We start from the raw sequence: 26,124 nt of genomic DNA, 5'->3' as shown, positions 1-26,124 counted from the left end.
GGGTGTGGGCACAGGAGGGGATCAGGACTGAGTGCCCACCAGACAGCAGTCACCTCCTTTGGTGACTATTAACAAGCACTTATTGCCGGATGCTGGTGGCTCACACCTGTAATTCTAGCTATTTAGAAGGCAGAGATCAGGAGGATCGAAATTCAAAGCCAGAGATCAGGAGGACTGTGGTTCAAAGCCAGCCCAGGTAAAATAGTTCACAAGATCCTACCTTGAAAAAAAGACATCACAAAAAAAGGGCTAGTGGAGTGTCTCAAGGTATAGATCTGGCTTCAAATCCCAGTACCACGAAAAAAAAAAAAAAGGAAGAAGGAGAAGGAGGAGGAGGAGGAGGAGAAGAAGAAGAAGAACTTACTATGCATTGAGCGTGGAGCAAGTTGGGGAGGGGTCAGGTGGGCTTCAGATGGCTCTGCCAACCCCAAGCAGGACCTACCTGTGATCTGGCTGATCTCTGCTTGTCCATTGTTGCTTGGCTGGGAGTCACTGTCCCCTGAAACCTTGCTCACTTCCATGTGTGAGTCATGAGTCTCCTAGGTTGCTTCAAGAGCCCCTTCTGCTATCCTTGTCCTACAGTGGCCTTTGCTGCCTGGCTGGCATTCACAGCAATGCCTCCCCTTCAAGGCTGTGCCAGGGGTGGAGGGCAGTGGCTATCTGTCCTTAGCTGGAGCCCCTGGTTAGCACCTACCAACTGAGTACTCAGTAGATGTTTACAGAGCAGGTAGCCCTTCAGCTGCGCAGGTGTACACAGGGCCAACTTGGTCACATCTGTGAAAGGTAGAGTCAGCTTTTACATGGTCTGGGATAGACCTTGCTCAACAAGGGGCACTGAGGCCCCCAGAGAAGTGGGATGGAGGGCTGAGTGGACTGGCTCTTAGGAGTCTCCAGACCATGGTACCCAGCCATGCTATTCCCAAATGCTTGTGCATGCAGCCAGTGGGCAGTCTGCAGCCCAGCCCCAGGGATCTCCTGGCCTACTGAGAAAGCTGCCCTATTTTTCCAGATGATCCCTCTGCAGTGATGCTTGCCTCTGCCTCATCTGCCCTGCAGACCACTCCATGGCCTGTCCATCTTTCAGGACCAGCATCTTGACTGCCCTTCCCTGCTTGAGCCCACTCCCTACACCTTAGCTGTGTGCTAGGCCTCAAGTGGGGTCTGACTAGTTCCCTGCTCTCAGAGTTCACAGTTTTTCAAGGAGATGAGCAGTGAAATCATGGAAGCACAGACAACTGTGCATGGCCAGTGCTCCAGGCAGCATCCAAGGGATGTGGAGACTTTGTGCTCCAGGCCCCTCCATTGTATCTGGACAATCCAGTGGCCCTAGACCCTCCCAAGTTAGAATGGGAGACCCCCTTCTTCTGAAGAATAGCCATTGTTGGGGGCCCAGGCAAAAGGCAGGGGTGGAATGTGGGAGACTTATGCCTTGCACTTACGTCCAGCCTCACATCCTAAAGCTCCTGCAGGCCCAACCCTTTCCTCCTGATGCTCTCTCTGAGACTGCTGCACCTCTGAATGGTGCTTCACAGCACCCGGGATGCCTTAGATACCCAGAGCATGTGACTGGGGCCCTACCTGCCTGACACCCCACAACCCCAAGTTTCCTGGCACAGAGTGTCTGGGGAGAGGGTAGCAGGGAACAATTCCAGAGGTTATTAAGTCAGGTGATTTACATGGTTCTGGAGACAGCACTGGGGAAACATATCTCACAGGTGATTTCCAGACCGGTGGTGTGTAGAGGAGGCCAGTACTCTAAAATGAAGAAGGGTGGGACGTCATGGGGCTGCCTGGAGGGACCTGGAGTTGTGGGCTTTGTCGTCCTTGATGTGTATGCCCACTGTGTGCAAGAAAGCCTAGGCCAGGAACAGAGGACTGGGAGGGGAGGAGCTGGAGCTCCCAAAGACAAACCTATGCCTTATGGAGTTTGAATCATTTTGTTCCTCAGTTATTTCATCTTTAAAATGGGATTGTATTTTCTTTGTCTTACAAGGATGGAGCACCCCATCATTCAGCCAACATTTTTGAGTACCTGCTGTGTGCCAGGCTTTGTTTCTAGCAGCTGATGTTCTAGTGACAGTAACCAGGGAGGATAGCTCCTCTCTGCCAGGCCACTGCCCTGAAGATGCCAGAAGGAGGTGGGGCCTCTGGGGTGGCCCTTGAAACCCCTTGTAGCTGCAGTTGTGGATCCTTCATAGCCCACAGAGGGGATTCACACTGCCAAAGCATCCACCCCAGAGCACCAGAGGAGAGTAACCAAAAAATACCAGGAAAATGGTGAGTGCTTGGCATTTACCCGCACTTCTGGAAGGATAGCAGCAGGAGGGTCTGATGGGTGGAGCTCCCGTTCAACTGGGAGAAGAGGCGTGGGGATAATAATAATACCCCACCCTCTACTGTGTGTTGGACTAAGCCTGGGTGCTCTACTGCCCCCAATGCAGAGACAGGGTCAGATGTCACAGAGTACAGGGTGGAGTGTTGGAGTGTGATGGCCAACACTCCATGGCAGAGCCCAGTTGTGACGGACACAGGTTAGTGTCTGTGGAGTTGAATGCATGAAGGAATGGAACCCATTTCTGAGACACTAAGCCCCTCCCTGCCAGTCTGTCCCCCCTTCATTCCATTCAAATTCCCAGCTTCTTGGAGTGCCCTGCTCCTTCTCAGAGCTTCTGGAGGGTGGGAGCCACCTATTAAGCCCCCTGCCAGTAAGGCAAGCAAACAGAAAGTTTGTATTACTTAAAATATACAGAGTCGGTGAGCCTTGCCTTTCTCATCTGAGAAATGAGGGAGGCAGGAGGCAGCCTGTCCTACTGCCTGTCTCATAGACTAAGTTGAAAGACACAACACATGAGTAGGGCTGGTCACCAGGGACCGAGCAGAGAGCCTTGCTGTGTGATCCCCAGTTCACCACTCCGCACTGGTGGCAGCTCTCCATCCTCACCACCTAGCATACAGAGTGCTCACTGTGGACTTGAGAGCTGGACTTCCACGGCCTCAGTGTGGGAGTAATCTGCTTTGGTGCCCATGGCCAGTGGATGAGGACTTACGGGACATCACCATGTGTGGAGCTCACTCCCAGGCCTTGCACAGGCTGTATGCCCTTTGTGTGGACTGTCCTCCAGTGTGGTGGAGCCACTCTTACCTGCCCAGACCATTAGGCCAGGTCAGGCTCTTCACCATGCACCTATCCCCTGAGGCCCACTGGACTCCTCCTCCCTCCTCTCAGTAGCCCCAGTTGGGGTCAGATGTCTGCCTGCTCTGCTTGAATTCTGAGCTCCCAAGGGCAGGTGCGCATATGTCTTGATCTGTGCTAAGTCTCTCCCTGTGCCCACAGGAGGTATTCAGTAACCACCCAGTAGATGGATGGATGGACGAAGGATGGAGTGAGGGAAGTAGTTGGGAATCTGCACAAAGTTGGAGACACCTGCACAGTATTTTTGTCAGTAGTGAGCCATGCTGCTTCAGCCACCGTGTCTCTCCTGGAGCCAGCCCTGAGGACAGTGGCTCCTCCCCGTCTGGCCAGCCCTCCCTCTGGAGATGCCAGAAGGAGATGGGGTCCCTGAGATGGCACTTGAAGCCCCTTCCTTGCTGCAGCTGTGCATCCCGCACAGCCCACAGAGGGGATTTGCATTGCAAATGACTTCACCACTTCACCATAAGCACCCAAGGAACAGATCCGTGGTGCAGTGCGTGACACAGCGGGTAGAGCACTCACATTCACGTACAGCTTGGCTCACTCTGAGAAGCCTCGCACCCTAGAGAAGCAGATCCCAGAAGTGAGCCTTCTCCCTGTATCTGGTCCAGGCTCCCCATTAGGGGGATTGAGGGAGCTGGAGCCAGCTTTGCCCTGCTGAGACAACACTCCACAGTGGGATAGCTCTGGGAAGCAATGGGGTCTGTTGTAGGTAGGGGTGGAAAAGATAATAAACGAGGAGTAGTTCTTACCTGCTCTGTTTCCTAATTTGTCCATTAGAGGCTATCTTGAAAGTAGGGAAGCCTGTGACCTGGGGGACAGAGCCAGGACTCTGGTTCAGTGCCAGGTGGCTGCGTGGCCTTGGGCAACACAACTCCCCAGGCCTCTGAGTCCTCCTTAGTGACCTGAGTGTGAATTGACTTGCTCTCAGTCAAGGGTACTGTGTGACTTTGGTGGAAATCACACACAGCACCCAGCATACAGCACTCAACACCCAGAACCTAGCACACAGTTTCCTCTTGGTGCTCAACTGCCTGTTTGGAGCCTCTTTCCCAGCCCTGCCTCCCAGTCTCTCTCCTGCTGCAGAGGGAGGTGGTCAGGGCAGGTGCTAGTCTGGTGGGGGAAGGAAGTTTGGATAAATCCCACCAAGTGCTTCCAGAGACTTTTTTGTTTTTGTTTTTGGAAAGTCTTAGCTTATGCTCCAAGCTAAGCTCTGTAGGAAGCTTGGTGATACGACCCAGGCTGCAGCCCCAACCTAAGGTTTGGTAAGGTGTGGTAAGGACTGTGGGTTGGAGAAGTGGGCAAGGGAAATCCATGAAGGCTTCCTGGCAGAGGTGACTCGGTCAGGTAGAGAAGGGACAAGGCCATAGAACAGAGCTAGACCTGATGGGTTAGGTTCTGAAGTCTTGGCTTCTTCTCTGTACCCAGATGTCTTCAAGGGGGCCTGTGAGCTTCCACAGAGGTCTCAGACCTGAGGGGGAGCAAAGGACCCTGAGGGGGTCTCTGTCTTCAAGGCAGGAAACCATGTTGAGGACACACACAGAGGACAGCTATTTGTGGCTCAGCAAGGATTTGACTCATGCTGGGGGTGGGGAAGATGTGCAGGAGGGGAGATGGGGACATGTGAATCACAGAATCTGACCAGAGCTGTTGGTAAAATGTGGACCCCTCTTGGCTAGCTGTATAAGGGCAGGAACAGCAGCCTCCTGTTCCTGGGCCCCCCTAACTTACCTGGTGACCTCCACAGGTGTCTCAGCCCAACTCTGCATCAGCTAAGATCAGGCTTGGTCACGGCTTCCCCATCACAGCACCTGGCTGGGCACACAGGGGCTGCAGTCATATGCCCACTTGCTGAGAGCTAATCTTGAGGGAATCTCAGCTTACTCATATGTGAAATGGGCCTGTGTGGTGTTCTGTTCCCATCTGGCCTGACTTTGGGGAAAGTGCTGAGGAGAGGAGGTGTTGTAGACCTCAAAATGTCCACAGTCTGTGTCAGCAACTGGGGCAGATAGCTCCAGGTCTGGGGAGCAGACAGCAGACACCTATCCCAGTGGCTCTGGCTGGGATCTGGTGCTTTGCCCTGGAGGTCTCAGCTGGTTCCTAAGCTCCTCTTGCGCCTCCACAAACAATGATACATGGGTACTAACACCTTGGAGACCCTTGAGCCTTGGTCACCAGGAAAAGATTCCCCCACCACCCCAGTGCACCATGGGGCAGGAGGTGGGTAGAGGTGCTGGATGGCTTGCACTGGAGATAGAGACAGAGATAGGGTGGAAGACAGCCCAGCTCTGGACCACTCCTTCTCTGCACTTCTCACTTCCTGGAAGAAGTGGCTGTGCCAGCACAGGGCCCTTCTGGGAGAGCCATGAATTATGCAGGGAAGCCACAGGCTTGGGCAGGCCTATCATAAATGAGCCTTAATAATTCATACAGAGAGAAGCCAGGGGAAAGGAAGGCCTCCTGGGCCAGCCCTGGGGCAGTAGCCATACTCCCACTGCCCACTCTGCCTGCCTGTGCCTGGGGCGGGCCACACGCAGGCTGCAGTAGGATGGCTGGGAGGTCAGCATATTCGCTCTGCAAAAGGCCTATTCCTCTAGGCTGGAGTGCCAAACTTCCTCCCTTAGGGTGCACAGCCCAAGGCAGAAGCTACTATAAAGGAGAGGGAGGACTGCCAGCTAAAGCAGTAACCTCAGGAGGCACATGGAGATCAGTTGCTGCTGGCAGTGGGGGTGCAATTTAAAATAGGGGTCAAGGTGGACTTTACTGAGCTGGTGATTTGTGTGCAGACGCCTAAAGGAGGTGAGGGGGCCTATGGGCTGCTGAGGAGAGACCATTCCAGGCCAAGCGAAAAGTGTGTGTGAAGGTCTGCACAAGGGTATGTTCAAGCCATTCTGAGGAGGGCTGTGTTTTGCTGTGTGAGCAAGACCCCCTTCTCCAGACCTGGTCTAGGGTTTTCCAAGGCAGGGAGAGCCCCTTAAGGTGGGCTGCTTCAGCTTCTAGGGGAGAAAATTCTGCCCAGCAGTCCTTGCAGTACTGTGAGAGAAGTCAGAGAAAGCAACGTGGAGCTGGGGAGAAAGATGTGGAGAAGGGAAAAAAATGTGGGTGGCCTGAGGGCCAAGATCTGAAAGGCCACTGGGGGTGCAGCAACTGAATGGATTTTGGCTTTTCCTCCAGGGCCGTGGAGCTACAGCCTGGAGTTGACAGGAAGGACACCATTCCACAAGGATACCTGGCTATGTGTGGAGGTGAACAGACTGGGGGGAAGTGGGATGCCAAGGCAGAAGCTGGCAATCAGTGAGCTGGAAGCTGCTGGTCCAGGCGAGATGATGGCCACCTGAGCCAGGTGGGAGGTGTGGGGAGAGGGTATGGAGGACAGAGAGGTGATAGCTGAGAGGCACATTGTCAAGGTGGAACCAGGAGGACCTGAGGATAGGTTAGATTTGGATGTGAGAAAAAGCAGGTTCCTGGTTACCCTGAGGCTTTTGGCTTAAGCAGATGAAGCTGCTTCAGCTGAGGTGGGAGGACAAGGAGTGGGGAATGGGCCCAGAGAGAGGTTTTGGCTGTGGACACACTCAGGGGCCCAACAGACATTCAAGTGGCTATGCCACATCAGCCGCTGGGCATCTAAGATTAGTGTCCTGGGAGAGGTAGGTGCCATCCTGTTTGGCCTTGGGTACTTCACTCACTTGCTCTGTACCTCAGTTTCCCCCCTGTTGAGCCAATGGTCTGGCTGCTATGAAGATTAAGATAGTGAAGTGTAGTACCTGGCAGGTCTCAAGCAGGAAGGGCCTCATGAAACATGGATTCCCCAATGGCCTATGGAGACCTCAGGCCACTCCCCCTTGGTTAGCAAGGAAAACTGAGACCTGGAGAGGCCAAGCTCAGAGCTCAGTGTGTGCCTCAGAGCAGGGCTTGGTACATGGCAGGGGCTGGAAGAAAGATTGCCCCTGAGTTCCTCCCCACCTGGGTCATGCCCCAGACTCTGCCAGAGTCTGGGGCCTATTTGACCCCTACTCTCCCACATCCATATTTTCTTCCCTGCTCCACATCTCCTTCCATCTCACTGGTTCCATGGTACTTTCTCCAGACCCTCTCCCAGTACTACAAGGACTGCTAGGCAGAATTTGCTCCCTGAAGGCTGGAGCAGCCCACCTTAGGGGCCTCTCCCACTCCTGGAAAACCGCAGGCAGGGAGAGAAGGTTCTTCCTAGGGGCTGCTCACAGAGCAACACCTGGTAGAAACACGAGTCAGGCTCAGTTTGACCTTCAACGCCATCCTCCTAACCTCTGCTGGGAAATTCTCTTTCCTCTTTCTCCTGTATGTCCCTGGCTGAGGCTTTGCACCATCCACATAGACCTCCCTGGCTGCTGGTGTCCTGCTGGCCCTTGTTCCTGCACCAATGATGGTGAGCGAGGCAGGGTGCTGTAGTTATTTGCTGTGTGACCCTGGACATTCCCTGTGTCTTTCTGGGCCAAGTGAGCCACCTGTGCTCTCTCAGGCCTGAGTGATGCCACTCCTTGGCTCTGGCTCTGGCTCCTTCCCTCACTCCTCCCCTCCCCCCAGCAGGCTGTTAGTAAATATTGGGCTGGACCCCATGCCCTAATTAAAGCCCAGTGACTGTTCACTGTTAGTCTGAGAGGGGAGGCACAAGCTGGCTGCTTCTCAGCTGAGCACCAATTAGAAGGAAAAGTTCTTTCTCAGCAAAGAAGGGGAAGGGACACCCCGTAATTAATAACCTCATTAAGGAGCAGTATTTGGGCATGGTCCCAAGACATGTAGATGAGGATGGTGGATTTGGACTAATTCAAGCTTCAGCAGTACTAGCCTCTGCCAGCTCCCCAGGGTCTGTGAGTCCCAAACTCACAGGTTGTCTTCACCTTATGTGCATGGGCTGGGGGTGGGAGGGGACCCAGGAAGCTTCATGTTCTCATTCTAAAGGTCCATTTGACAAAGTCACAGGTAGGCTGAAGATGACCAGTCTCCTTTGAGTCCTGTGCCTCAGTTTCCTTGCAGAGGAGCCTTACACCTCCATGAATCAGCCCAGCAAGCACACTCTGGTCTCTCTCTGGTCTGTTTCCCCTCCATGGCTTATGTGGTTTGAGGCCAGCGCTGTATCTTTGATCTCACCAGCCTCTGTAGGTTGGCCCATCTGGCTTCTGGGGAGTGAGTGACCTTGGCTAGTGTGTTTCCCTCTGCCAGCCCTGTCATCCTTGGGAAACCATGATCAAATCAGGGTTGGGGCCCTCCTCTGGGTGTTGAGCCCTGAAAGGAGCTGCAGCCCAGAGTCTTCTCTGCTGATGGACAGCAGGAAAGATGCTCTAGGCACAGCAGGTTCTGCCTTTCCCCAGGGCTCCCAGGGAGGTGTTGGCTCTCCCTGAGTTAGGCTTTCAGAGGCAGTGCAGGAGGGGAGGAGGCTATTGTTCACATGGAGGGCCAGTCTGAGGAGATAGACTGGATGGTGGGGACAATAGCCCTGAAGTCAGAGGGGCCTAGGTGTACATGAGTGTGTGTGGTAGCTGTTGTTGCTGGCATTCCTTGTGTGGGGCATGGCTTCCACTTGCCTTTTCTTTGGGGCCTGGGAGGAGAACTGGATGGTCAACTTGATCTCCATTTTCCAGATGGGAAAACTGAAGCCTGAGCACATGTCTGGTCCAAGGGCTTGGATCTTCCAGGGCTGAACCTGGGCATTCAGGTGACATCTGCCCAAGTTGGTCAAGGAGAACGCCACAGGGAAGGTTGCTCCAGGGATGCCAGGATTCTTGAGGGCTATCTTGAGGGCTGGGCCCGAGGAGGGGACAGTGTGTCCCAAACCCTGCTCCAGCCAGGGCTGACCACAGCTGCTCTCAGAGCTTTGAGTGGCCTTGGGGATAAGCACATTCACACACTCTCTTCAGATTGGCATGGGGTACGGTGCCCCTGCCCACCACCAGATTATCTTCCTCAGGGCCCGGTCAACCTGAACCTGGCAGAGACTCTTTGGTCTGTGTCTCTCTGCCTGCCATGCCCCCTCCTGCCCTGTCTTTCCCTCTCAGAAGATTGCAAAGGCGCTAATGTGGGAGGTGGCAGGCCAGCTGAAATATAATCAGAATAATTAAATAGTACTTTATTTTAAATTGTTGCCTCCCCCAGAGCTGGGAGAATAATTGGCCAGCCTGTCATGAGAGAAGCAAGAGACCTGGGGGCCACCAGTACTAAGCTTGCTTCACCCTGCTGTCTCTGCTCCCTCTCATCCCTTGTCCTGTCCTAGTACCCACCTCCTGCTTCACCTGCTGTCCCACCCCCAGTGTCCACCCTCTGACCCTATTCATGATGGCTGTGCTGCTAAGCTGTGGCCTCTGGAGGAGCAGGGTTTATCCAGACTGGCTGCCTGGCAGAGGTAGCAGAGCTTTTTGGTGGCACAAATTGCCTCTGTGCGTTGTGAGAAAGGCCTGCAGGGGCAGAGCTTGGGGAACCAAGTCTCTCAACCCCAATCGGCCTCTGTTTCCCCCTGGGCCTGCCCCTGTCTGCTCTTGAGCAAGGCCCCCTCCTTTCCCTTCTGACCCCTCTGTGGGGTCCAGCCACCCACACCCATCTGTGCCCTCTGAGGATGAACCTGCAGTGTCACCTGTCTCTGGTTTTTTGATTTGTTTAATTATAGATGAGTTTTCTGCATAATTTATTCCAAAAGCCTGGATTATACTGTACAATTAAATCACATTCTGATCAACAACTTCACATATAAAATTAACTGGCAACAGTTTAATCTATGCTACTGCATCTGCACATGGGCTCTTTCTCTTTTTCCCCTCCATCTCTCTCCTCGCCTCCTCTCCCCTCCCCTATGGGTGAGCGCTTGCAGCTGGCCTCGGATCTGGAGGCCCCCACCTGAGTCCTCCCACCAGTTTGACCCAAGGCCTCCCTAGTCTTCTAGCTGTGGTCTCAATAGTTCTGTCTGCTAATGGGGCCCTTGGCCTCAGCTCCTTGCTCCATATATAGATGACTTTGCTTCCTTCCCTGATGGTGATACTTCTTGTCCTCCCTGCTCCTCTTGGTTCCAGACACCAAGGCCTGGCATCCCACAGCACATAGTGTCATTTTTTTCTTTCTGGGCTGCCTCGGCCTGCCAGGCCTTTCCTCAGTACTCTCCCTCTGGCCACCCTTCCATAAGTGTGAGGTCATTGAAGATTTCCTGAACACTCTGGGCCATTAAATCTTTAGGGAACGGGCTGTATTGGATGGGTCACTAGCCCACAGGAGACTGCCCAATAATAATACTACGCATCAAAGTGTCTGACTCTTCAGCTAGTCATTATTAACCCTGTTGACAGGAAAGTGAAGTTCCCAGGAGGCAGAACTCTCCAAGGGCACACAAGCCTCTCTCCTAAGGCTTCCCAGAGACTACATTATTCTAGAAGGATGAGTTCATGGACCTTATGGATCCAAGGAGACAGGTTTAGCCTCTCTTTAAATATATATGACCCTACTCCCATCCTCACTAGGGGCCTCAGTTTTCTTGTCTGTGAAATGGGGCTGCAGTGCCTTTCCTGCCTCCAGGTTCTGGCACATCTAAAACTGCTCAGTCCCCAGCCTTACATGCCCACGCCAGTCAGGAAGTACCTGCCACCCCTGGCTGCTGTCTCCTCCAGACACTCTCTCCTCTCACTGTCTTGCTAATTTGGCACTTGTAAGCACTTAGAGATAAGCAGTGTTGTTTCAGTGAAGAGCATGGAAAATCACAGGATGTGAGAGCTAGCTGGTAGACCTCTGGGCCAGGAGTACAGCCCATAGGCAGCACTATTTGGCCTGAAGGCATTGGTGAAACCAGGTACGTGGGCCCAAGTCAACTGAGTGTGGGCAGGGTTTGATCACTTTACCTTTGGCCCACTTGGGCCATGGAACCTGATGCATCCTTCTGTGGGAATGAGCCTGGTTGTGCTTCACCAGGCTTGTGGTTGAACTTGGCTTGGTGAGTGGCTTCTCCAGCTTTGAGGAAGGAGCACTACAGGCATAGTCATCTCCTGGCCTCCTCGGTGCCCATGTGTCACTCCCCTGGAGCCAGCACTTGGGACACTGGCCAAACCTTAGAACCCACAGAGTCATATATCTGTGACAATGAAGTGAATTATCCACCATGTTCTTCTTAACTCTAGGATACACATATTGCCTTCCTAATTGGGCGTGATTTAGGTGAAGAATCGGTGTAACTCGTTTTCCCTGGCATTGTGTTGATGGGCAGTGAGCTGGGGCCTGAGGTCTTGCAATCAGGCCGAGGATGTCAAACTAAGGGCTAGAGCCATCCCTAGACCTCAAGAGGAGGTATGTGTGACTGCATGTGTCATGGTGGGCCAGTCCTTGCTGCCCACAGCAAAGTCTAAAGATGCTCAGCCTGGGAGTTGGTGTGTGTGTGTGTGTGTGTAAGAGAGAGAGAGAGAGAGAGAGAGAGAGAGAGAGAGAGAGAGAGAGACAGGAGGAGACGTGGGCGGGGGGAGATGTAGCGTATATGTGTGTCTTGGGGAAAAAACTGGATTTTATCCTGAAATTTGGTTCTTCTAAAATGATGGTGATTATATTAATAATGTGTTGCCTGAGCAAAATAAAAACTTGGCATCCATATCTGTTCTCCCAATTAATTTTCTTTTACTTGTCCATGAGATTCCAGAAACAGAGATCTATATACAGGCCAGAAAAAAGTTCCCAGCCTGGTGTGCAATCAGTGGTGCTGGTAAAAGCTGTCAGTTTGCTGGGGGTGGTGGGGAAGGCTGGGAAGAGCTGTGATTTCTAGCATTTGCCAATTTCTGTGGTGTAAATGTTCCCACTGTGACTGATTTCAAGCCCTAAAAGTGACAGCACTGAATGCAGAGTTGGGAAGAGTTGCACGTGGCCAGTTCTTGTGAACTGGCTCTAGTGACTCCAGCACACTTCTGGAACAAGTCCTGTGTCCACCCCTTCCTGGACTGGTGACCTTGGACAGGTCACTTAAACCCTCTGTGCTTCAGTTTCCTCATTTATAAGTTGGGGTGATTGTGTTTGCTTTTTTGTGAGAGTTGAAGTGAGAGAGTTGTGACGTGCTGACACTGTACTTTGTACATAGTGGGTGCTTTTGCACGTATTAGTTCAGGAATGATTGTTTGTTTGCTTTTGTGTACTGGGGATTGAACCCAGGGCCTTGCCCTTGCTAGGCAAGCACTCTACCACTTGAGCTAGGCCCCCAGTCCTAGTTGAGGGAGGATTATGATTGGCATCTTGTCCCCTACACCAGTGAATGGCTGAGATCAGGATCAGGGTCAGTGCCAGGGCCGAGCTAATGATCCCTTTGAAGATCAGATCCTTGACCCTGCCCATTTGTCTGCCACCTGCCTGACAGAACATAAGACTGTGTGGCAGTCTATCCCAATATTAGCCCCCCAGGATTCTGCTCTGTCAGGATCACAAAGAGCCACTTGCCACATTGTCCACCCTTTGCCAGGGCCAAGACATCAGTGCCTGGTGGACAGTGGCCAGGCTAAGAAGGCTCTCTGTTTTCTGCTGTGTCTTGTCCTCCCCAGGCTGGTAGCTGAGGCCTAATTGCCCTTCTTAGGCTGGCCTCCAGCCTGGCCTCCACCTGGACTAAGGGTTAGATTCTCCCCTGTGGTGGGGAGCGGAGGTGGGAGTCAGGCTCAGCTAGCAACAAGCCAAAGCTAATACTTGTTTCTTTTGATGTTGATTTTTTTTTTCCCCATCATGGTTCTGACATTCAGCTTGGCAAATTGCAATTAGTGATCTGCCTGCCTCCTGCTCTGAGTTCCCATGCCAACCGACCTGGGCACACACAATGGCATGGGCCCAGCCTCCCAACCACAGGCCTGAGGAGGAATGTGGGGCAGGGAGCCAGGGTGACCCAGGAAGTCAGAAGAGAGTCCTGGCCCCAAGTGACACCAGGGGAAGTGACAGACCCAGGAAGGGGTGTTGAGGCCGGATACAACTTTCCTGGAATCACCTACTCTACTGTTCCCTATATACTTAACTTCACCCATGGTTCATTTACATCTCTGTGGTAGTTTCTGGTGGACTTCTCTGGAAGGGTAACAATTAGAAGGGGAAGTCAAGGCACCTTTTCAGATATATGAGGGTGGGAGCCTTAGTCACAGTAAAGAGAATCTTTGTGGTGTGAGGACAGTTCTGGCTGATGAGAGCTTATCTGATCTGGCATTGTCTGAAGGGGAGGGTCACAGGTTTGAACCCTGGTGAGAGGCCTTTTCCCAGATACCCTCCCCTTTCCTGGGTGTGGGGCCATATGTCCATCAGTCCATCCTGTCATCCATAGACTCCTGTCCGGCACCCTTGGTTCACCTATTCTCCTATGTTCTTGTGACACTCTAAGAGATAGCCCCAAATTACCCCAACATTCCAGAGGAGGAAGCTGAGACACAGATGGGTTAAAATGATCTTAGGGTGGTACCAGTGTGAAAGAGAACTAGTCTGGCTTGGGACTCAGGTGAAGAATTCATGGGGCTTGTCAGGCCCCCCTAAAAGGGGTGGGGTGGTCTGCCCTAGACCTGTGGATGTGTTCGTTCTGGGCATCCAGTGATGGGCCTCAGATAAGCATCTGTTCCCGAGAGGACTAGAAGGGTGAGGGCCCTCTGAGCTGGAAGCTCTCCATATTCACTGCTCAGGTGAGGCCCAGAGAGGCAGGGCCCTGCCCTGGCTTACACAATGGCTTGGTGGTGACAGCAGTGTTTCTTCCCCTTCCTCAGGCCCAACCTCATGCCTCCTTCCTCTTTGGTGTTCAGAAATCCCCATGTTCAGAGCAGTTACATCAAGGGCTGGCTCTTCACAGTGAAAAATAGTTCCCCTGCAGGTTTTCTTCAAGCTGTTTAACTCCCTCAGTGCATTTACAATGTACTTCTCTCTCCTCTCTGACTTCCCATCAGTATGTGAGGAGAGCCTAGGCCACTGGGCCAGGGACTTCAAAGGGAATCACAGGCACATTCTGGTTCCTTGCCTTTGTCTCTGTCCTAGTGAAAATTGGGTTGAGTAAGTGGCTGCTCTGGTCCCTGCTGGGTGGCAGGGGCTGGGCTGCCGCAGCTCTGGTAGACCCTCCTGACATCTCTCTCTCTGAATGCAGGATGCAGCACTGGGCCCGGCGCTTAGAGCAGGAGATTGACGGTGTGATGCGGATTTTTGGAGGGGTCCAGCAGCTCCGCGAGGTAAGTCTGTCATGCTTGCTTTCCCTCCAGAGACCCTTCCAAGTGAGAATAAGGAAAGGATGTTGAAATAAGGAATGAGGAAGATTGGGCAATGTTGAGGTCTCTGCCTGGTAGGGTACCCCTAGACCTAGATTGGTGAGTCCTTGGGGGTCTAGGTCTATCCTCTAGGTAACTGTTGGAGGGGTGGCCCATCAGCTCTGATGACCTTTGTCCCTGGGAGAGTGTTGGGGCTTCTCAAGTCTCCAGCTGGGTGAGCTCTTGTGTTTGAGGCAGCACATGGGGTGGGAGCCCAGATCCTCCAGGGGCCAGTAGCCGCAGGGTGTGTGGAAGCCCAAGGCACTCACTGGGAAGCAAATGGGATGGTCAGGCCAAACAAGCCCTGGAAATAGGGTTAGAACAGTACTCAAGGCACTTGAGTCCTCGAGGAGTGGCAGGCCTGTGCTCAGCAGTAGGATAAGGAATCAAGGTGCAGGAGGGGTGATTGATTAGGCGCCAGCAGACCACATTCATCCTGGGAGATTATGTTAATGTTTGAAATAGTGATGTGAAGAGCAGGCCATCCGTCACCCCAGAAGGCTGCAAAATGTGTTGCTGTCAGGCTAGGGCTCCTGAGCCTTCGTTCTTTATGAGGAAATGCGGAGGTTTAAAGAAGTGCGCTCTTGGAGTGGTGGGGGCGTGACTCCCTGGGATCTCTTCACTGGGGCGTGGGCTGGGAGGTCTTGGGCAGAGCTGAGCAGAAGATTAATGGGGATCTCCTGCTCAGGTTGGCCTGGGAACAGCAGAGAAGTCAGTTACTGTTAGCTGTTAGGAGTTCAGTTGACAGTCTGGGTCCAGACTTCAGTGACGAGATGCCTCAATGTGTTCTTGTCATCTCTCTTGGTCAGGGCCACGGTCAGCAGATGTAACCTCTGGGGAGCAGGGACTGCAGGGGTTGTCCTCAGTCATTTCCCCATGCTTAGCTTCTTCTAGCAGGTGTCCAGGAAGTGGGGGTGTCAGTGTGTTGACATTGCTTGTGGATTTAAGGTACCTGGCACAAATGGGGCTAATTGGAGATGGTTAATGAGGGAGTAACATGGTGTGGAGGGGCATCCAAGTCTGGAGCCATCAGCTTGCTCAGTGTTTTCCCTGCAATGACCCAGGTCTCTGCACCTCCCTTTCCTGGTTGCTGGGCTGGAATTGCAGTAGCCCCCATCCCACTCTTCCTGTGAACTCTCAATGACTCAGCTGCACTTGGAAGCCGGCAGAGCTTCCCAGAGAAAGCACTCTGTAGGAAAAAGCTGTTCCGGAACAGAAGTTGGTTTAGGCTCAGGAATAGCACTCAGCACTAACCATGCTTTAAGTGGGCACTGCTAAGTGCAGGACGTATAGGTTAATGAAAGAATGGTAGTTGCCTGGAACATGCGTCATGCACCTTTCCAAGTTTCGTGTTGGGACATTAGATGTACCAGTTAAGAATCTTTCTTCTTTGAACCTCAGCTTGAGGACATTGTTCATCTTGTATTCAGGGCTAACTCAGACCCTGAATGCTTGTCCGTGAGAAAATAGTGTGCGCACTTCATGCCTGAGATGTGGATCTCTCTGGACCAGTGAACTTTCTTGGATGGTAAGGACCAGGCATGGAATCCTGGCTCAGCAAAACTATCTTGTGTGTCCAGCTGACACCTGGACTCTGATTCTCATTCTTGACCCATGGCATGTCTGGGAAGTCTGCCTGGAGGATGTGGTGGTAAGAATGGCAGTGGGCAGGTTGATGCAGATATGCTTCCTTTCCTAGAAATCAAATTTGAATTTCTCTCATTGATCATTATCATTCCCAGAATGCATTCCCATTCTTTTGGATATGACTTGAGTGACTCTAGACTCTTTCATCAATGAGTACATCTTCCCTCACCCCCACCCGCCCAGCAGTGACCAAGCTGTTGCATAACTGGCTTCAGGCAGAGCTGTGGCTGAGACCCTGGCTCCTGACTCTAGGGTGCTACCCATACTCTAGAACTGGACTGAAGCAGGCCATGCCTGGTGTGTCAGGCAGGCAGAGAATTGCTGACCCAGTGTCTGCTCCTCCTGGCAGCCCCTCTGCTGCACACGGCTGCCAGCTCTCCAGTGGCTATGTCCTGCTCCAGTTTTTTCTCACCTGCTTCTTTAGCCTTTTCTTGCTGACAGCTCTGGGGCTGTTTCTTGGCACAGGGCACTCTGCCGGGGTATTGAGGGGGGGGGCACAGGTGCCTCATCTCTTCTAGAAGAAGAAGGCAACCCTGTGGGAATAGGAAGGAGCCAGCCAGTGGCTCCTACCCACACCATAGCTCAAACCTGACCCTGATCCTAACACCATTGTCCCACTTCCAATGCACATGAGAGGGCCTGTGTGCCCAGCCCATGCTTGGCTCCAGTAGGTCAGGAGGATGCTTTGAGCAGAGCCCTGACTCAGCTGCCAGTGCTGTCAGGGACCCTGGCACCAGAGCTGCCAAGCTGACAACTTTGGCCCCTACTGGGGCTTCCCCTCTTCAGGCCCCCCAAGCTAATTCTGAGCTACCCGAAACACCTGCTGTTGGGGTGATCTGGTATCTGAGTTCCCTCCATGTCTGCCCTCATCCTAGAGGCTGCCCCACCCCCAGTAGCTTGGAGCTTGAGGGCTGGCAGCTGCAAGAGAGCAGAAACTGCAGACAGTGGCATTTGGGAGCATTTTCCTTGCCTTGGCATTTTCCTCCTCCCGACCTTAACACAACCCCATAGAGGCATGGCTTGGGGCAGGCTTTGGCCCATTTACAGGCTGGAAAATCTAGCATATCTTGGTAGGGTATGGGGGCTGTCTGAAGAAGACCCCATCCCATTTCTTCATCTTCCCCCTGGGCCAGAGCCTAGCCTGTGCTCCTGTGGTGGCCTGGTGCTCACCTGCCATCCCCACCCTCATGCTTAGCCAAACACCTCTGAGCCACTCTTTCCTGGGTACCCCAGCCCAATCCCCATCCCCGGCACATTCTGCCCTAAATAGACTACAGAAATGTGGATCCTGAGCAATCTGTCCCTTCCAGAGTACCTGGAGCTGATCTAGGTCTCCTGAACTCCTTCTCCACCCTCCCCCATCAGCACCATATTGTCCCCATCCTGGGGGGAGAGCAGAGAGCATATGCTTAGGCTCTGAGTTCATTTACATAATGAGGCTGATCAGGATAAATAATTCATCAGGTTCCTGGGGGTGCATGGGGAGGATGTGGAGAAGGGCAGATCTCCCCTCTCTGAATCCCAGGTTACTCTGATGGATGTAGCCAGGGACCTATCCCCTTGTGGCAAATGTCTAGGAAGTAGGAAGAACAACTCTGGGACCTTGTGGGAAAGCAAAGCAGGAGAGATGAAGCACCATCAGGTTTGCCCATCAGGTGTACTAGCAGTGGGATGGGTTTCAGACCTAGAGAGATACCCTCCTTGGAGGGGAGAAGACCCTCTGCTTGGAGTGGGGGTGAGGAGAAGTTGCCTGGCTAGAGCTGACCGTGAACTGGGACCTAGGGTAGTCATGTCTGAGAGCCACAAGTTATGCTCTGAGAAAGCACCAGTCCATGCAACCCCCTGTACCTCACTTGCTGGTCAGGGCAGAAATGGCCTGCACAGTGACCTTAATCCAGCTGTATGCTGCTGGTTATTCCTGTAGCTCTATCATTCAGATGGGAAAACCAAGGCCCTAGCCAACCGTCTCTACTAGCCAGTCCCATCCTGGAGCCCAGATGGATTGTCAAGACAGAAGAACTACCCAGCGAGATGCTAAGTCTGCCTCCACACAGAGCAGGACTCCAGGACTCAGAGATCTCCAGCTACAAGTCTCCTGCTGTACTGTCCCCACCATGCCTCTCTAGACAGTCATGGTGACTCAGGCCCACGGTGTCCATGGGTCCCCACCTATTACAGTAATACACCAAGAATGGTCTTTCTGCACCAGTGATGATGGCACAGTCTTGCCCCATCTTGTCCACCCTTGGCCATCCCTGCACCCCATCTGCTTAGTGTTCAGGGAATGGGTAATTAATATTTGCAGAGTACAACATTTGGAGTTGCCTCCCAACATAAACCAAAGTCTGGCCATATCTAGGGCCCCTTTCACATGGGGCTCAGGGAGGCAGGACAGGGCCTCTCTGCAGGTGCCTTTTAGACAGACTGCCTCACTCTCCCCTCCTCCCCAGCTGGCACTTCTGCACACTCATACCTGCTCCAGAGTTGCAGGCTGAAGCTGTGATCTGTCCCTACTTGAGGAGGTGCTTTCTGCACATCTGGTCATCTCAGGCAAGATTAGCAATGCCAAGAGTGGCAAGGAACCTCAGAAATGGAGGGGCTAGAATAGAATAGGAAGAAGGAGGCAGGGAAGAGGAGGTGCTAGGGGATGAAGCAGCCCCAGGAGTGCCAGGCAAGGGGAATACAAAGGTTGTGACTCCAGGCTTCCCAGTGGATTCTTCCTTCAGGGCACTGCGGTTCATACACACTCCTGAGAGACAGGCAGCAGTTCCTTGACCGGGAAGACCTTCCCTACATAAGACTGGCAGGGGCTGCCCTAGCTGACATGCTGAATCAACTAGAGGTGGTGAGGGAACCCTACCCAAGCCCTCCCTAGGGCCCCTGCAGACTCACAACTATCACCCTTGCGTAGAACCTCTGCACTTGCTCATTGTGCAGTCCCCACCCCTCAATCCAGCCACCTCCTGGTGAGGCCCAATGGCACCCTCCTCTCTCCTGGCGCAGATGATCAAGATGTGGGGCGCGTCAGGGTGGGGGATTGTAGGGGGCGCGGGTGTGAAATATGCCGCTGGGTAGGGATTGCTGTCGCTTGCCTCCGTAAAAACCCACATATATTATTCTTTAATGGAAAGTTAATTGTCTTATTATTCCCTCCATATGGTCCTCTTGCTCGGCACCCAGCGGGGATGCATGGGGCTGGGGGTGGGGGGCTCCTGGGAGTGCGTCTGAAATGTGATGAGACCGCTGCTTGAGCATAATTGGGTACAGAGCGGTGAGTGCATAGGAGCCTAGCCAAGCCCTCCCTGGACCCCCTCTTTGTCCCCTCCCCAGCCCAGTCTGCTCCCCACTTTTTCCTTCCCTTTCCTTTCTTGCCCTGGGGGTGGCCTCTGTGGCACCCCCACACCCCATTCATTTGGGAATGTTCTCTCCTGTTTACTGTGTGGGGAGACACAGGCTTGGATGGAAAGTGGTTTTTGCCCCTTCCTATTCTCCCCACCCACCTTGAAATGCACCCTCTTCATTGAGGCTTACAGAAAAATTTCCACTTTTGGAAGAGTTTTTTTTTTTTTTTTTTTTTTAACTGTCTCATCCACAGTAGGAATTCCTGCCTGAGAGCCAGCTGGGTTTAGATTCACCTACCCTTCCATACACTACACCAGAGAGGTCATGCAGGGAGGTGGGGGGGAGGGGCTGACCCAGGACACTGAGTGGCTCATGTTGGCCACTCTGCCTTGGACTCCAGTGACCCAGAGGCTTCCCACCCCAGCAGCTCTTCCTGCTAAGGCTGAGCCGTTACCAGTACCCTTCTCAGGCCCCCTCCCACAGCCCTTTACCCTTCCTGCTGCCAGGCAGTGTAATGTTTTGTCAGAACAGCCTCAGAGCAGGTAGAGGGTTCAGTGACAGAAAGGCCCAGAAGGGTCCTGGGTAGGAGCAGGCAGTTTCCCCTTGCCCCTAGGCTCTCAGTGGGGAAGGCTAAGATAGGGAGCCCTGCTAGGAGTCTTTAGGAATTCTGGGTAACCTCAGCAGAGAGGTGCTGCCCCGGTTTCTGTGGAGTCCATGGGTGTGGAGGGGACGAGATTGGGAAAGTATCCTTGGGTGGGATCAGCTAATGGTACAGTTACAGAGAGTCTGCATCCATCTCTGAAGAGTGATGGGTATACTATATCCAGAGCTGGGAGCTGGTCTGTGTGATCCAGGGAGGAAGGCGGGAGTTGGGGATGGAGGGCCCAATGGGTTTCCATGCTGGGCCGAGGGGGACGGTTGACCCAATCTGCATTCCTACCCCAACCCCCACTCCTGTCCACTGCTAGATCGGTGGCAGCCATGGGGACACTTGACTCAGATTCATGGAGCCCCAAGCACTTGGCAGAGGCAGAGAAGTAATTGGTTTTGACAAACCACAGCTGGCCCCAAGGGCAGCATGAGCAGCATTTACCACGACCAGGCAGGAAGTGGAGGCTCTGTGTGGCCTCCCTCCACCTTCTCTGAGTATAGCTGCCTTCTCCTTGTAAGCAGAGATTTTATGTTTGGAGAGGTTACAGAGCTACAAACATTCTGTCTTTCCTAGCCCTGAGAACTGGTAGTTCTGAAGGGGACCTGGCCTATTCCATGTAGAGAGGGAGACTAGACAGAGGCTGGGTCCTGGACAGACCTCTCAAGCCCTGGCCTTGTCTAGTCTTCATTTTTCATGACCAGAAAACTGATCTTCAGGTCTTGGGCACCTGGCCTCAAGTGTGCACATCAGAACAAAAGGCTGTGAGTGTGGGTGGAGATGCAGGCTGTGCCCAAATGGCTGGCATAGAGTAGGTGCTCAGCTCGTAACTGTTCAGTGGATGGATAAACAAAGACAAGCATCTGAAGACTAAGAGGGAGTGAATGGGGCTTTGGCTCTGTTCCACTAAGCCTTGGGCACCATCTAGCTTCACATGGGGAAAATGAGACCAATGACCAGTACATTAGGGTTGAGCCTGGGTGCCAGCTGCCCAGAAATAGGCTCCTGTGGGGTTGCTAGGGCTCAGCCCACACAAATGATCCCTTGATTGCTGTCTGAGAGAAAATAGAGGATGGAGAGGAGCCTGGAGAACAGTTGGTTGCATAGGTATACTGGCTATCCAGACATCAGGCTGAAGCTAGGAAGGCTGATCCATTGTGTCATAACTTGAAGTCTTGGCTGAGATGGGTGGCTCTGGGCAGGGGTAGCATGTCTCCCTACCCCATACCTTCACTAGACTTTTTCCTCCAAATCTACTTGCTGTTCTCCTCACTCACCCCCACCCCCTACAGGACTCTCCTAGCTTTAAACACATACCATAGCTCTCTCTCCAGAAAGCCCCCCAGTTCGATGCTAAAGCCAGTGGTGTCTGAGACTCCCGATCCTGTCTGCTTTTACATCCTTCAGGTGCACACAGGGTGCCAGGAACTTCTGGCAGGCTTAATCTCATGATCCCTTCATCTGGGAGTATGGAGACCATGGCCAGAGGGCTGGATCATGCCCAGGCCTTCCAGGAGTCCTTCTGAACACAAGTAGTCAGAACTTATTCAGACCTAAAGGCAACTAGCCCTGGCAATTCTTGTGACTCATTGAGAGACACAATGCCTGACCTGCTGAGATCTGCATGAGGTGGCACATGGACTGACCCTTGTGTATGGGTCATAGGAGATGCATCATGCTGATGGGGACCATGAGCATGCATGTATGTGCATGTAGATGAGAACATGGGCACCCGTGTAGGAGTGTGCAAGTGGGGGCATGAACAGGAGAGTGTGTGTCTATGGAAGGGAGTGGTCATAGACATGACCACGTGCCACACATAGGGGTGTGACCAGGTGAGTGTGTGCATGTGGACAAATGTGTGGTTCTAGTGCTGCCTGTGGAGGTGTGTGCAGGAGCACATAGGGTAGGGTGCAACTGAAGGAGGCAGGTGCAGAGAGCTCTGTGTCACCAAAGCAGGCGAGAAGCACTTAACTGATTCATTAGTGAAACTGAGAAGTCTTGGTTGTGGGTAAAGAGCATACACACATTCACACACACACAGTTTTCCTGTGCCTGGGGAGCATCCCCTAAGTTGTTCTCTGACACTGCTTAGCTGCTCTGAAGTGGGGTAAGATGCCATCAGTGTGTGTCTGCACCCTGAGACCAGGGCTGGGTGCAGCGCCCCCATTGTGGAGATCACAGGTCTTCTGCAGGGCAGTTCTTATTGTCCCCAATCCACTGCTCACAAAGACGGAATGGTGAGGTCACCCAAGACCTTGTCCCCATTTCACAGAGGGAGAGTTGTGGCCAGTAAAGGGACACTGGGCAAGAGGCTAATTTCCAGGTTCTGGGCCTCCTGATGCAGGGGGCCATCTCCACAGTTTGCAGGCATGGTCAGGTTCTTCTTGGGTCTGCTCTGGCAGCCCATCCTGTACTACTTTCCAAAGGTGGGAGAGCAGGCTGGGCACTTGCAGGCTTAAAGCAGAGCTGTGGCCTTCACTAGGAGCTTTCTACAGTGCAGGACAAGCCACTCCCATTTACACCCCTCAGGTGCTTCTCACCATCTGTTTTTCTCCTCATGCTCTGAAGGCAGGCTCAGAACACAGGCTTCAGGCCAAGAAGCCTGGGTAATGCCTCTTCTCTTCTGTTCCTAGAAGTTAGGGTCCCCCATGCTTCCCTGTTCCTTTGCCACTCCCTATTAGCATGGATCACTGTGACTGTAGCTGCCCCTGCTCTGTACCCTTTGCTGGAGTGACACGCATGAGGCATTGATGGACTTTTTCGCACCTATCCATGAGTCCTAGAGCCTGGGCTGTATGCTAACTCCTGGCCAGAAGGCCAGCTGCCCCCTCATGCTGCCCCTCAAAGAACCCTGGCCCCACTGTTACACTGCATCATTGTGCAGGGAGACCTGGAAGCTGAGTCAAGTGGCAGCCACTTGCTTCTTGATCAGGTGTTGATGAAGCCTTCATTATGCTCCATCTATAGGCATGGAATAAATTGGTGTGCAGTGAATTTATTCTTTTTAAAGAGGGACTTTCACACTGGGGAAAACTTTTAAAAAGAACGTTTATATAAAAAGCAATTACCGTGCCAATAATTTTTATGTATTCTTCCCCTTCCATCGCTGCCTTTGTGTTTGAACGTGACCACCTCCCAGGCAGCTGCAGCCTGACTCCATGGCTGCTGGCCTCCTAGCTAAAGCTTCCTGCCTTCTGGAGTGGCCTCTTCCTCCAGGAAGGATCAGCATGCAGAGCCCAAGCCCAGCAGGGGTATGGACTTTAGGAGCATGGCTGGATGGATTTGTGTTCCAAACTTGGATGCTTTGGAAATTTCCTTCAGCATACAGCTTTGTCCTGAGCTTGCTCCAGTCCCTGTCCCAGCCCTGGCACATCATTTCTAGGTCCAGGTACTACCAAGCACTTAAAGCCCCTGCTTCCCAGCAACCTCATGGCCCAGCTTGATAAGGGAGGAGGAGTGGTGTGGGAGCAGGTATTTTCCCTCCCAAGGAGCCACTAGAGGAGCTGCTAACGGGCACCCTGCTTCCCCAGCCATTATTGTCTCACACTTGATACATTATGTAAATTATCTCCATTGCTAAGAGGTAGAGGAGCCACTCAGGGGGAATAAGGCATAGAGGACTGGAGACTCGGGGGAAGGGGGGAAGGCAGGAAACTGGGCCCTGAAAACTCACTGCTCTGTATCAAGGAGGGTCTGGCATCCTGTGCTCTCAGACTAGGACCCTTGGGGCTTACACACCGTTTACCACTCAGACCACAGCTTTGTGAGGGCAGTGGCTGCATCCCCACAGCAATCCCAGGGCTCCCAGGAGGCTGGATGGGTCTCCTCATCAGGTGGGTTCATCAGATTGGATCTTTGCCTTCCCCTTCAGACTGGCTTCTAGGGTAGGACACATGCCCCATACTTATCCACAGAGCCACCTTAGAAACCCTCAGTAGATCTAGAAAAGGTCATGTCCAGCCAAGGAGCTGGTTGACCTGAACCTCTCCCAGACCCAAAGGAGTCCCCATAACCTTGGACCCTTTCTGAAGTGAGTGCTAGTGAGCATGGGATGTAGAAGGATGGATATTTGGAGCAGACGCTCATCCTGGGGCACCAGCAGGTTTAGGGTCCTTGGAGAGGCTGCAATGTCTAAAAGCACATGAGGGCATGAAAGTTCCTGTGCTTGGTAATGACTGGGTCCCTACGTAGTTTGTCATCCTTCCTTTTGACATACATGATCCACTAGGGGAACTGAGCTCACCTAGCATGTTTGGGTCCAGTGTCTCACTGTCTGAGGAGCTCAGGACCCTGGACTTCTTCCAAACTGTGCTGAACTCTTCTTCTGAGCCTGCATTTGTCATGAGGCCCACCAGTGCAGGCTGCATACTGGTCCTCCCATTCTGGGACTGAGGGGCCCCCTCATTCCCATCCACATTCTGCCCCTTGGACAGGAGGCTACTGGGTTGAGGAATCATGGGTGTGTATGTTTCCGGAAATTATACAGAGTTTAAGATTCCAGGGAGGGCATATGAGTGTTGGCAAAAACATTTGCAGCCTACCTGGCCCTACTTCCGGGAAAGCCACCTCCCTGGTCCCTTCCCAGGCAGGGCTGCCTGTGGATCTGGATGAGGTGGATCCGACTGGTATAGACTTAAACAGCGGTCACAGCCATGGCAGTGAGTCTACTGTCACATAGATACTGTGGAAGACTTAGAGTGTCTTCCACTCCACCTGGCACTGCTCCCCTATCCCCTGGGATGGGTGACGTTATCTCTCAGACCATTTCTGTGGCTGCTGTCCTTCAACTTGCTTTCTGATTACTTCTGACTTTGGGGAAATGTTGGTAGGGACCCAAGAGCAGAGCTCCCACACACCAAATTGGTGTCTTGGTCTATGGAGACTGATCTGTATTTGGCAGATCAGCGAATTGAAATCTCAAGCTGTCTTCACTTGCAGAAGTGGTGAAGTCAGCTGGTGCCCTTTTGTGGGCACTGTCCTGAGGCCAGAGGTTTGGGGGGGTGGGGTCAAAGTAATCAATCTCTTGTCCCTGACACATCTGCCTACAGTATTCACTCTTTCTTCCCCTCCCTGCTTCCCCCTCTCCCTTTTTCCTCTTTTTTCTTTTTCTTACATTTCTAGATTGATTTTAAAATTTAGGGTTTTTAAGTCTGCATTACAAGGCACTTGGTGTAAAGTAATGGTTATACCAGGCAAGCTGTGTTAGGAGCGTGACAGCCCCCTCCTCTGCATTTCAAACTCCCCAGAGGCTGGCACTTCTAATCTCTGAGCTCCATATCTCGAAATGACATACTTATGTCATTACTGCATGGTTGTTCAGTTTTAGGCATTATCCAGGGACATCCCACTGTGGAAGAAGAGGACTTTGTTCTTCCCCTCCCCCCATGCACAGCCCCATCTCTGGCTCTCCAGTGTGTTATGGTTAGGTCAGAACCCACTGTTGACATTGACCTTACCCTAGAAAATGCTATTCAGAACTGTGTCTCATGGTACACACAATTTTTTTAGTTGTTTTCTGTAAACAAGAACTATCTGGGTTTTGTTTGTTAGTTTACTTGCTTAGTTTTCTGTGAACCTGTACTTATTCTACCCCAACCTCCCAGTCATTTTATCCAACTCTGCTCTCAAACATTCAGATGTATTTAGGTTCTAGACATCATCTGAGAAAGTCTTGCCTGGACCCTCCCAGCTAGCGCCAATGAAGACTGCTCTTCCACCCTGTGCCTTGGATGTGCCATGCCCTGGGAGTTCGTTCATCTCTTTGAGATGAGTCAGTTCCTTCTTTCCTGGATCTATGGCCTCTTCTTCCTGGATTTCTGGATGTCTCCCTCTGTTTGGCAGAGAACTGAGTACACTGGCTTCCTGGGAGCCAGACTTTTGAGACTTTCATAATCTCAGAAAGCCTTCCTTTTCCCCCACACTTGAAAGGAATTTGAGATGGGTTGGAAGTCCAGGCTGGAAACCATTTGCCTCAGATTTATTTTCTTCCTTTTTCTCTTCCCTTTTCCTTTCCTTTCCCTTTTCCTTCCTTCCTTTATTTCTTTTTGGTG

General features: G+C 52.6%; 1 protein-coding gene across 8 annotated transcripts in view; it reads left to right on the top strand.

Moving 5' to 3' along the window:
• Positions 1-26,124, top strand: part of Cacna2d2 (calcium voltage-gated channel auxiliary subunit alpha2delta 2) — a 130,180-nt gene that overhangs the window by 11,771 nt on the left and 92,285 nt on the right. For all 8 annotated transcript variants that reach the window (XM_020174390.2, XM_074059006.1, XM_020174389.2 and 5 more), the window contains exon 2: positions 14,277-14,358. In XM_020174390.2, coding sequence (XP_020029979.2) covers positions 14,277-14,358 — 82 coding nt within the window. The remainder of the gene's footprint in view (positions 1-14,276; positions 14,359-26,124) is intronic.

Source organism: Castor canadensis, chromosome 17 (genome assembly GCF_047511655.1).
Source record: "Castor canadensis chromosome 17, mCasCan1.hap1v2, whole genome shotgun sequence".
Taxonomy (NCBI): Eukaryota; Metazoa; Chordata; class Mammalia; order Rodentia; family Castoridae; genus Castor; species Castor canadensis.
The sequence above is the reverse complement of the archived record's forward strand: the minus strand, read 5'-3'. Positions and strand labels throughout refer to the sequence as shown.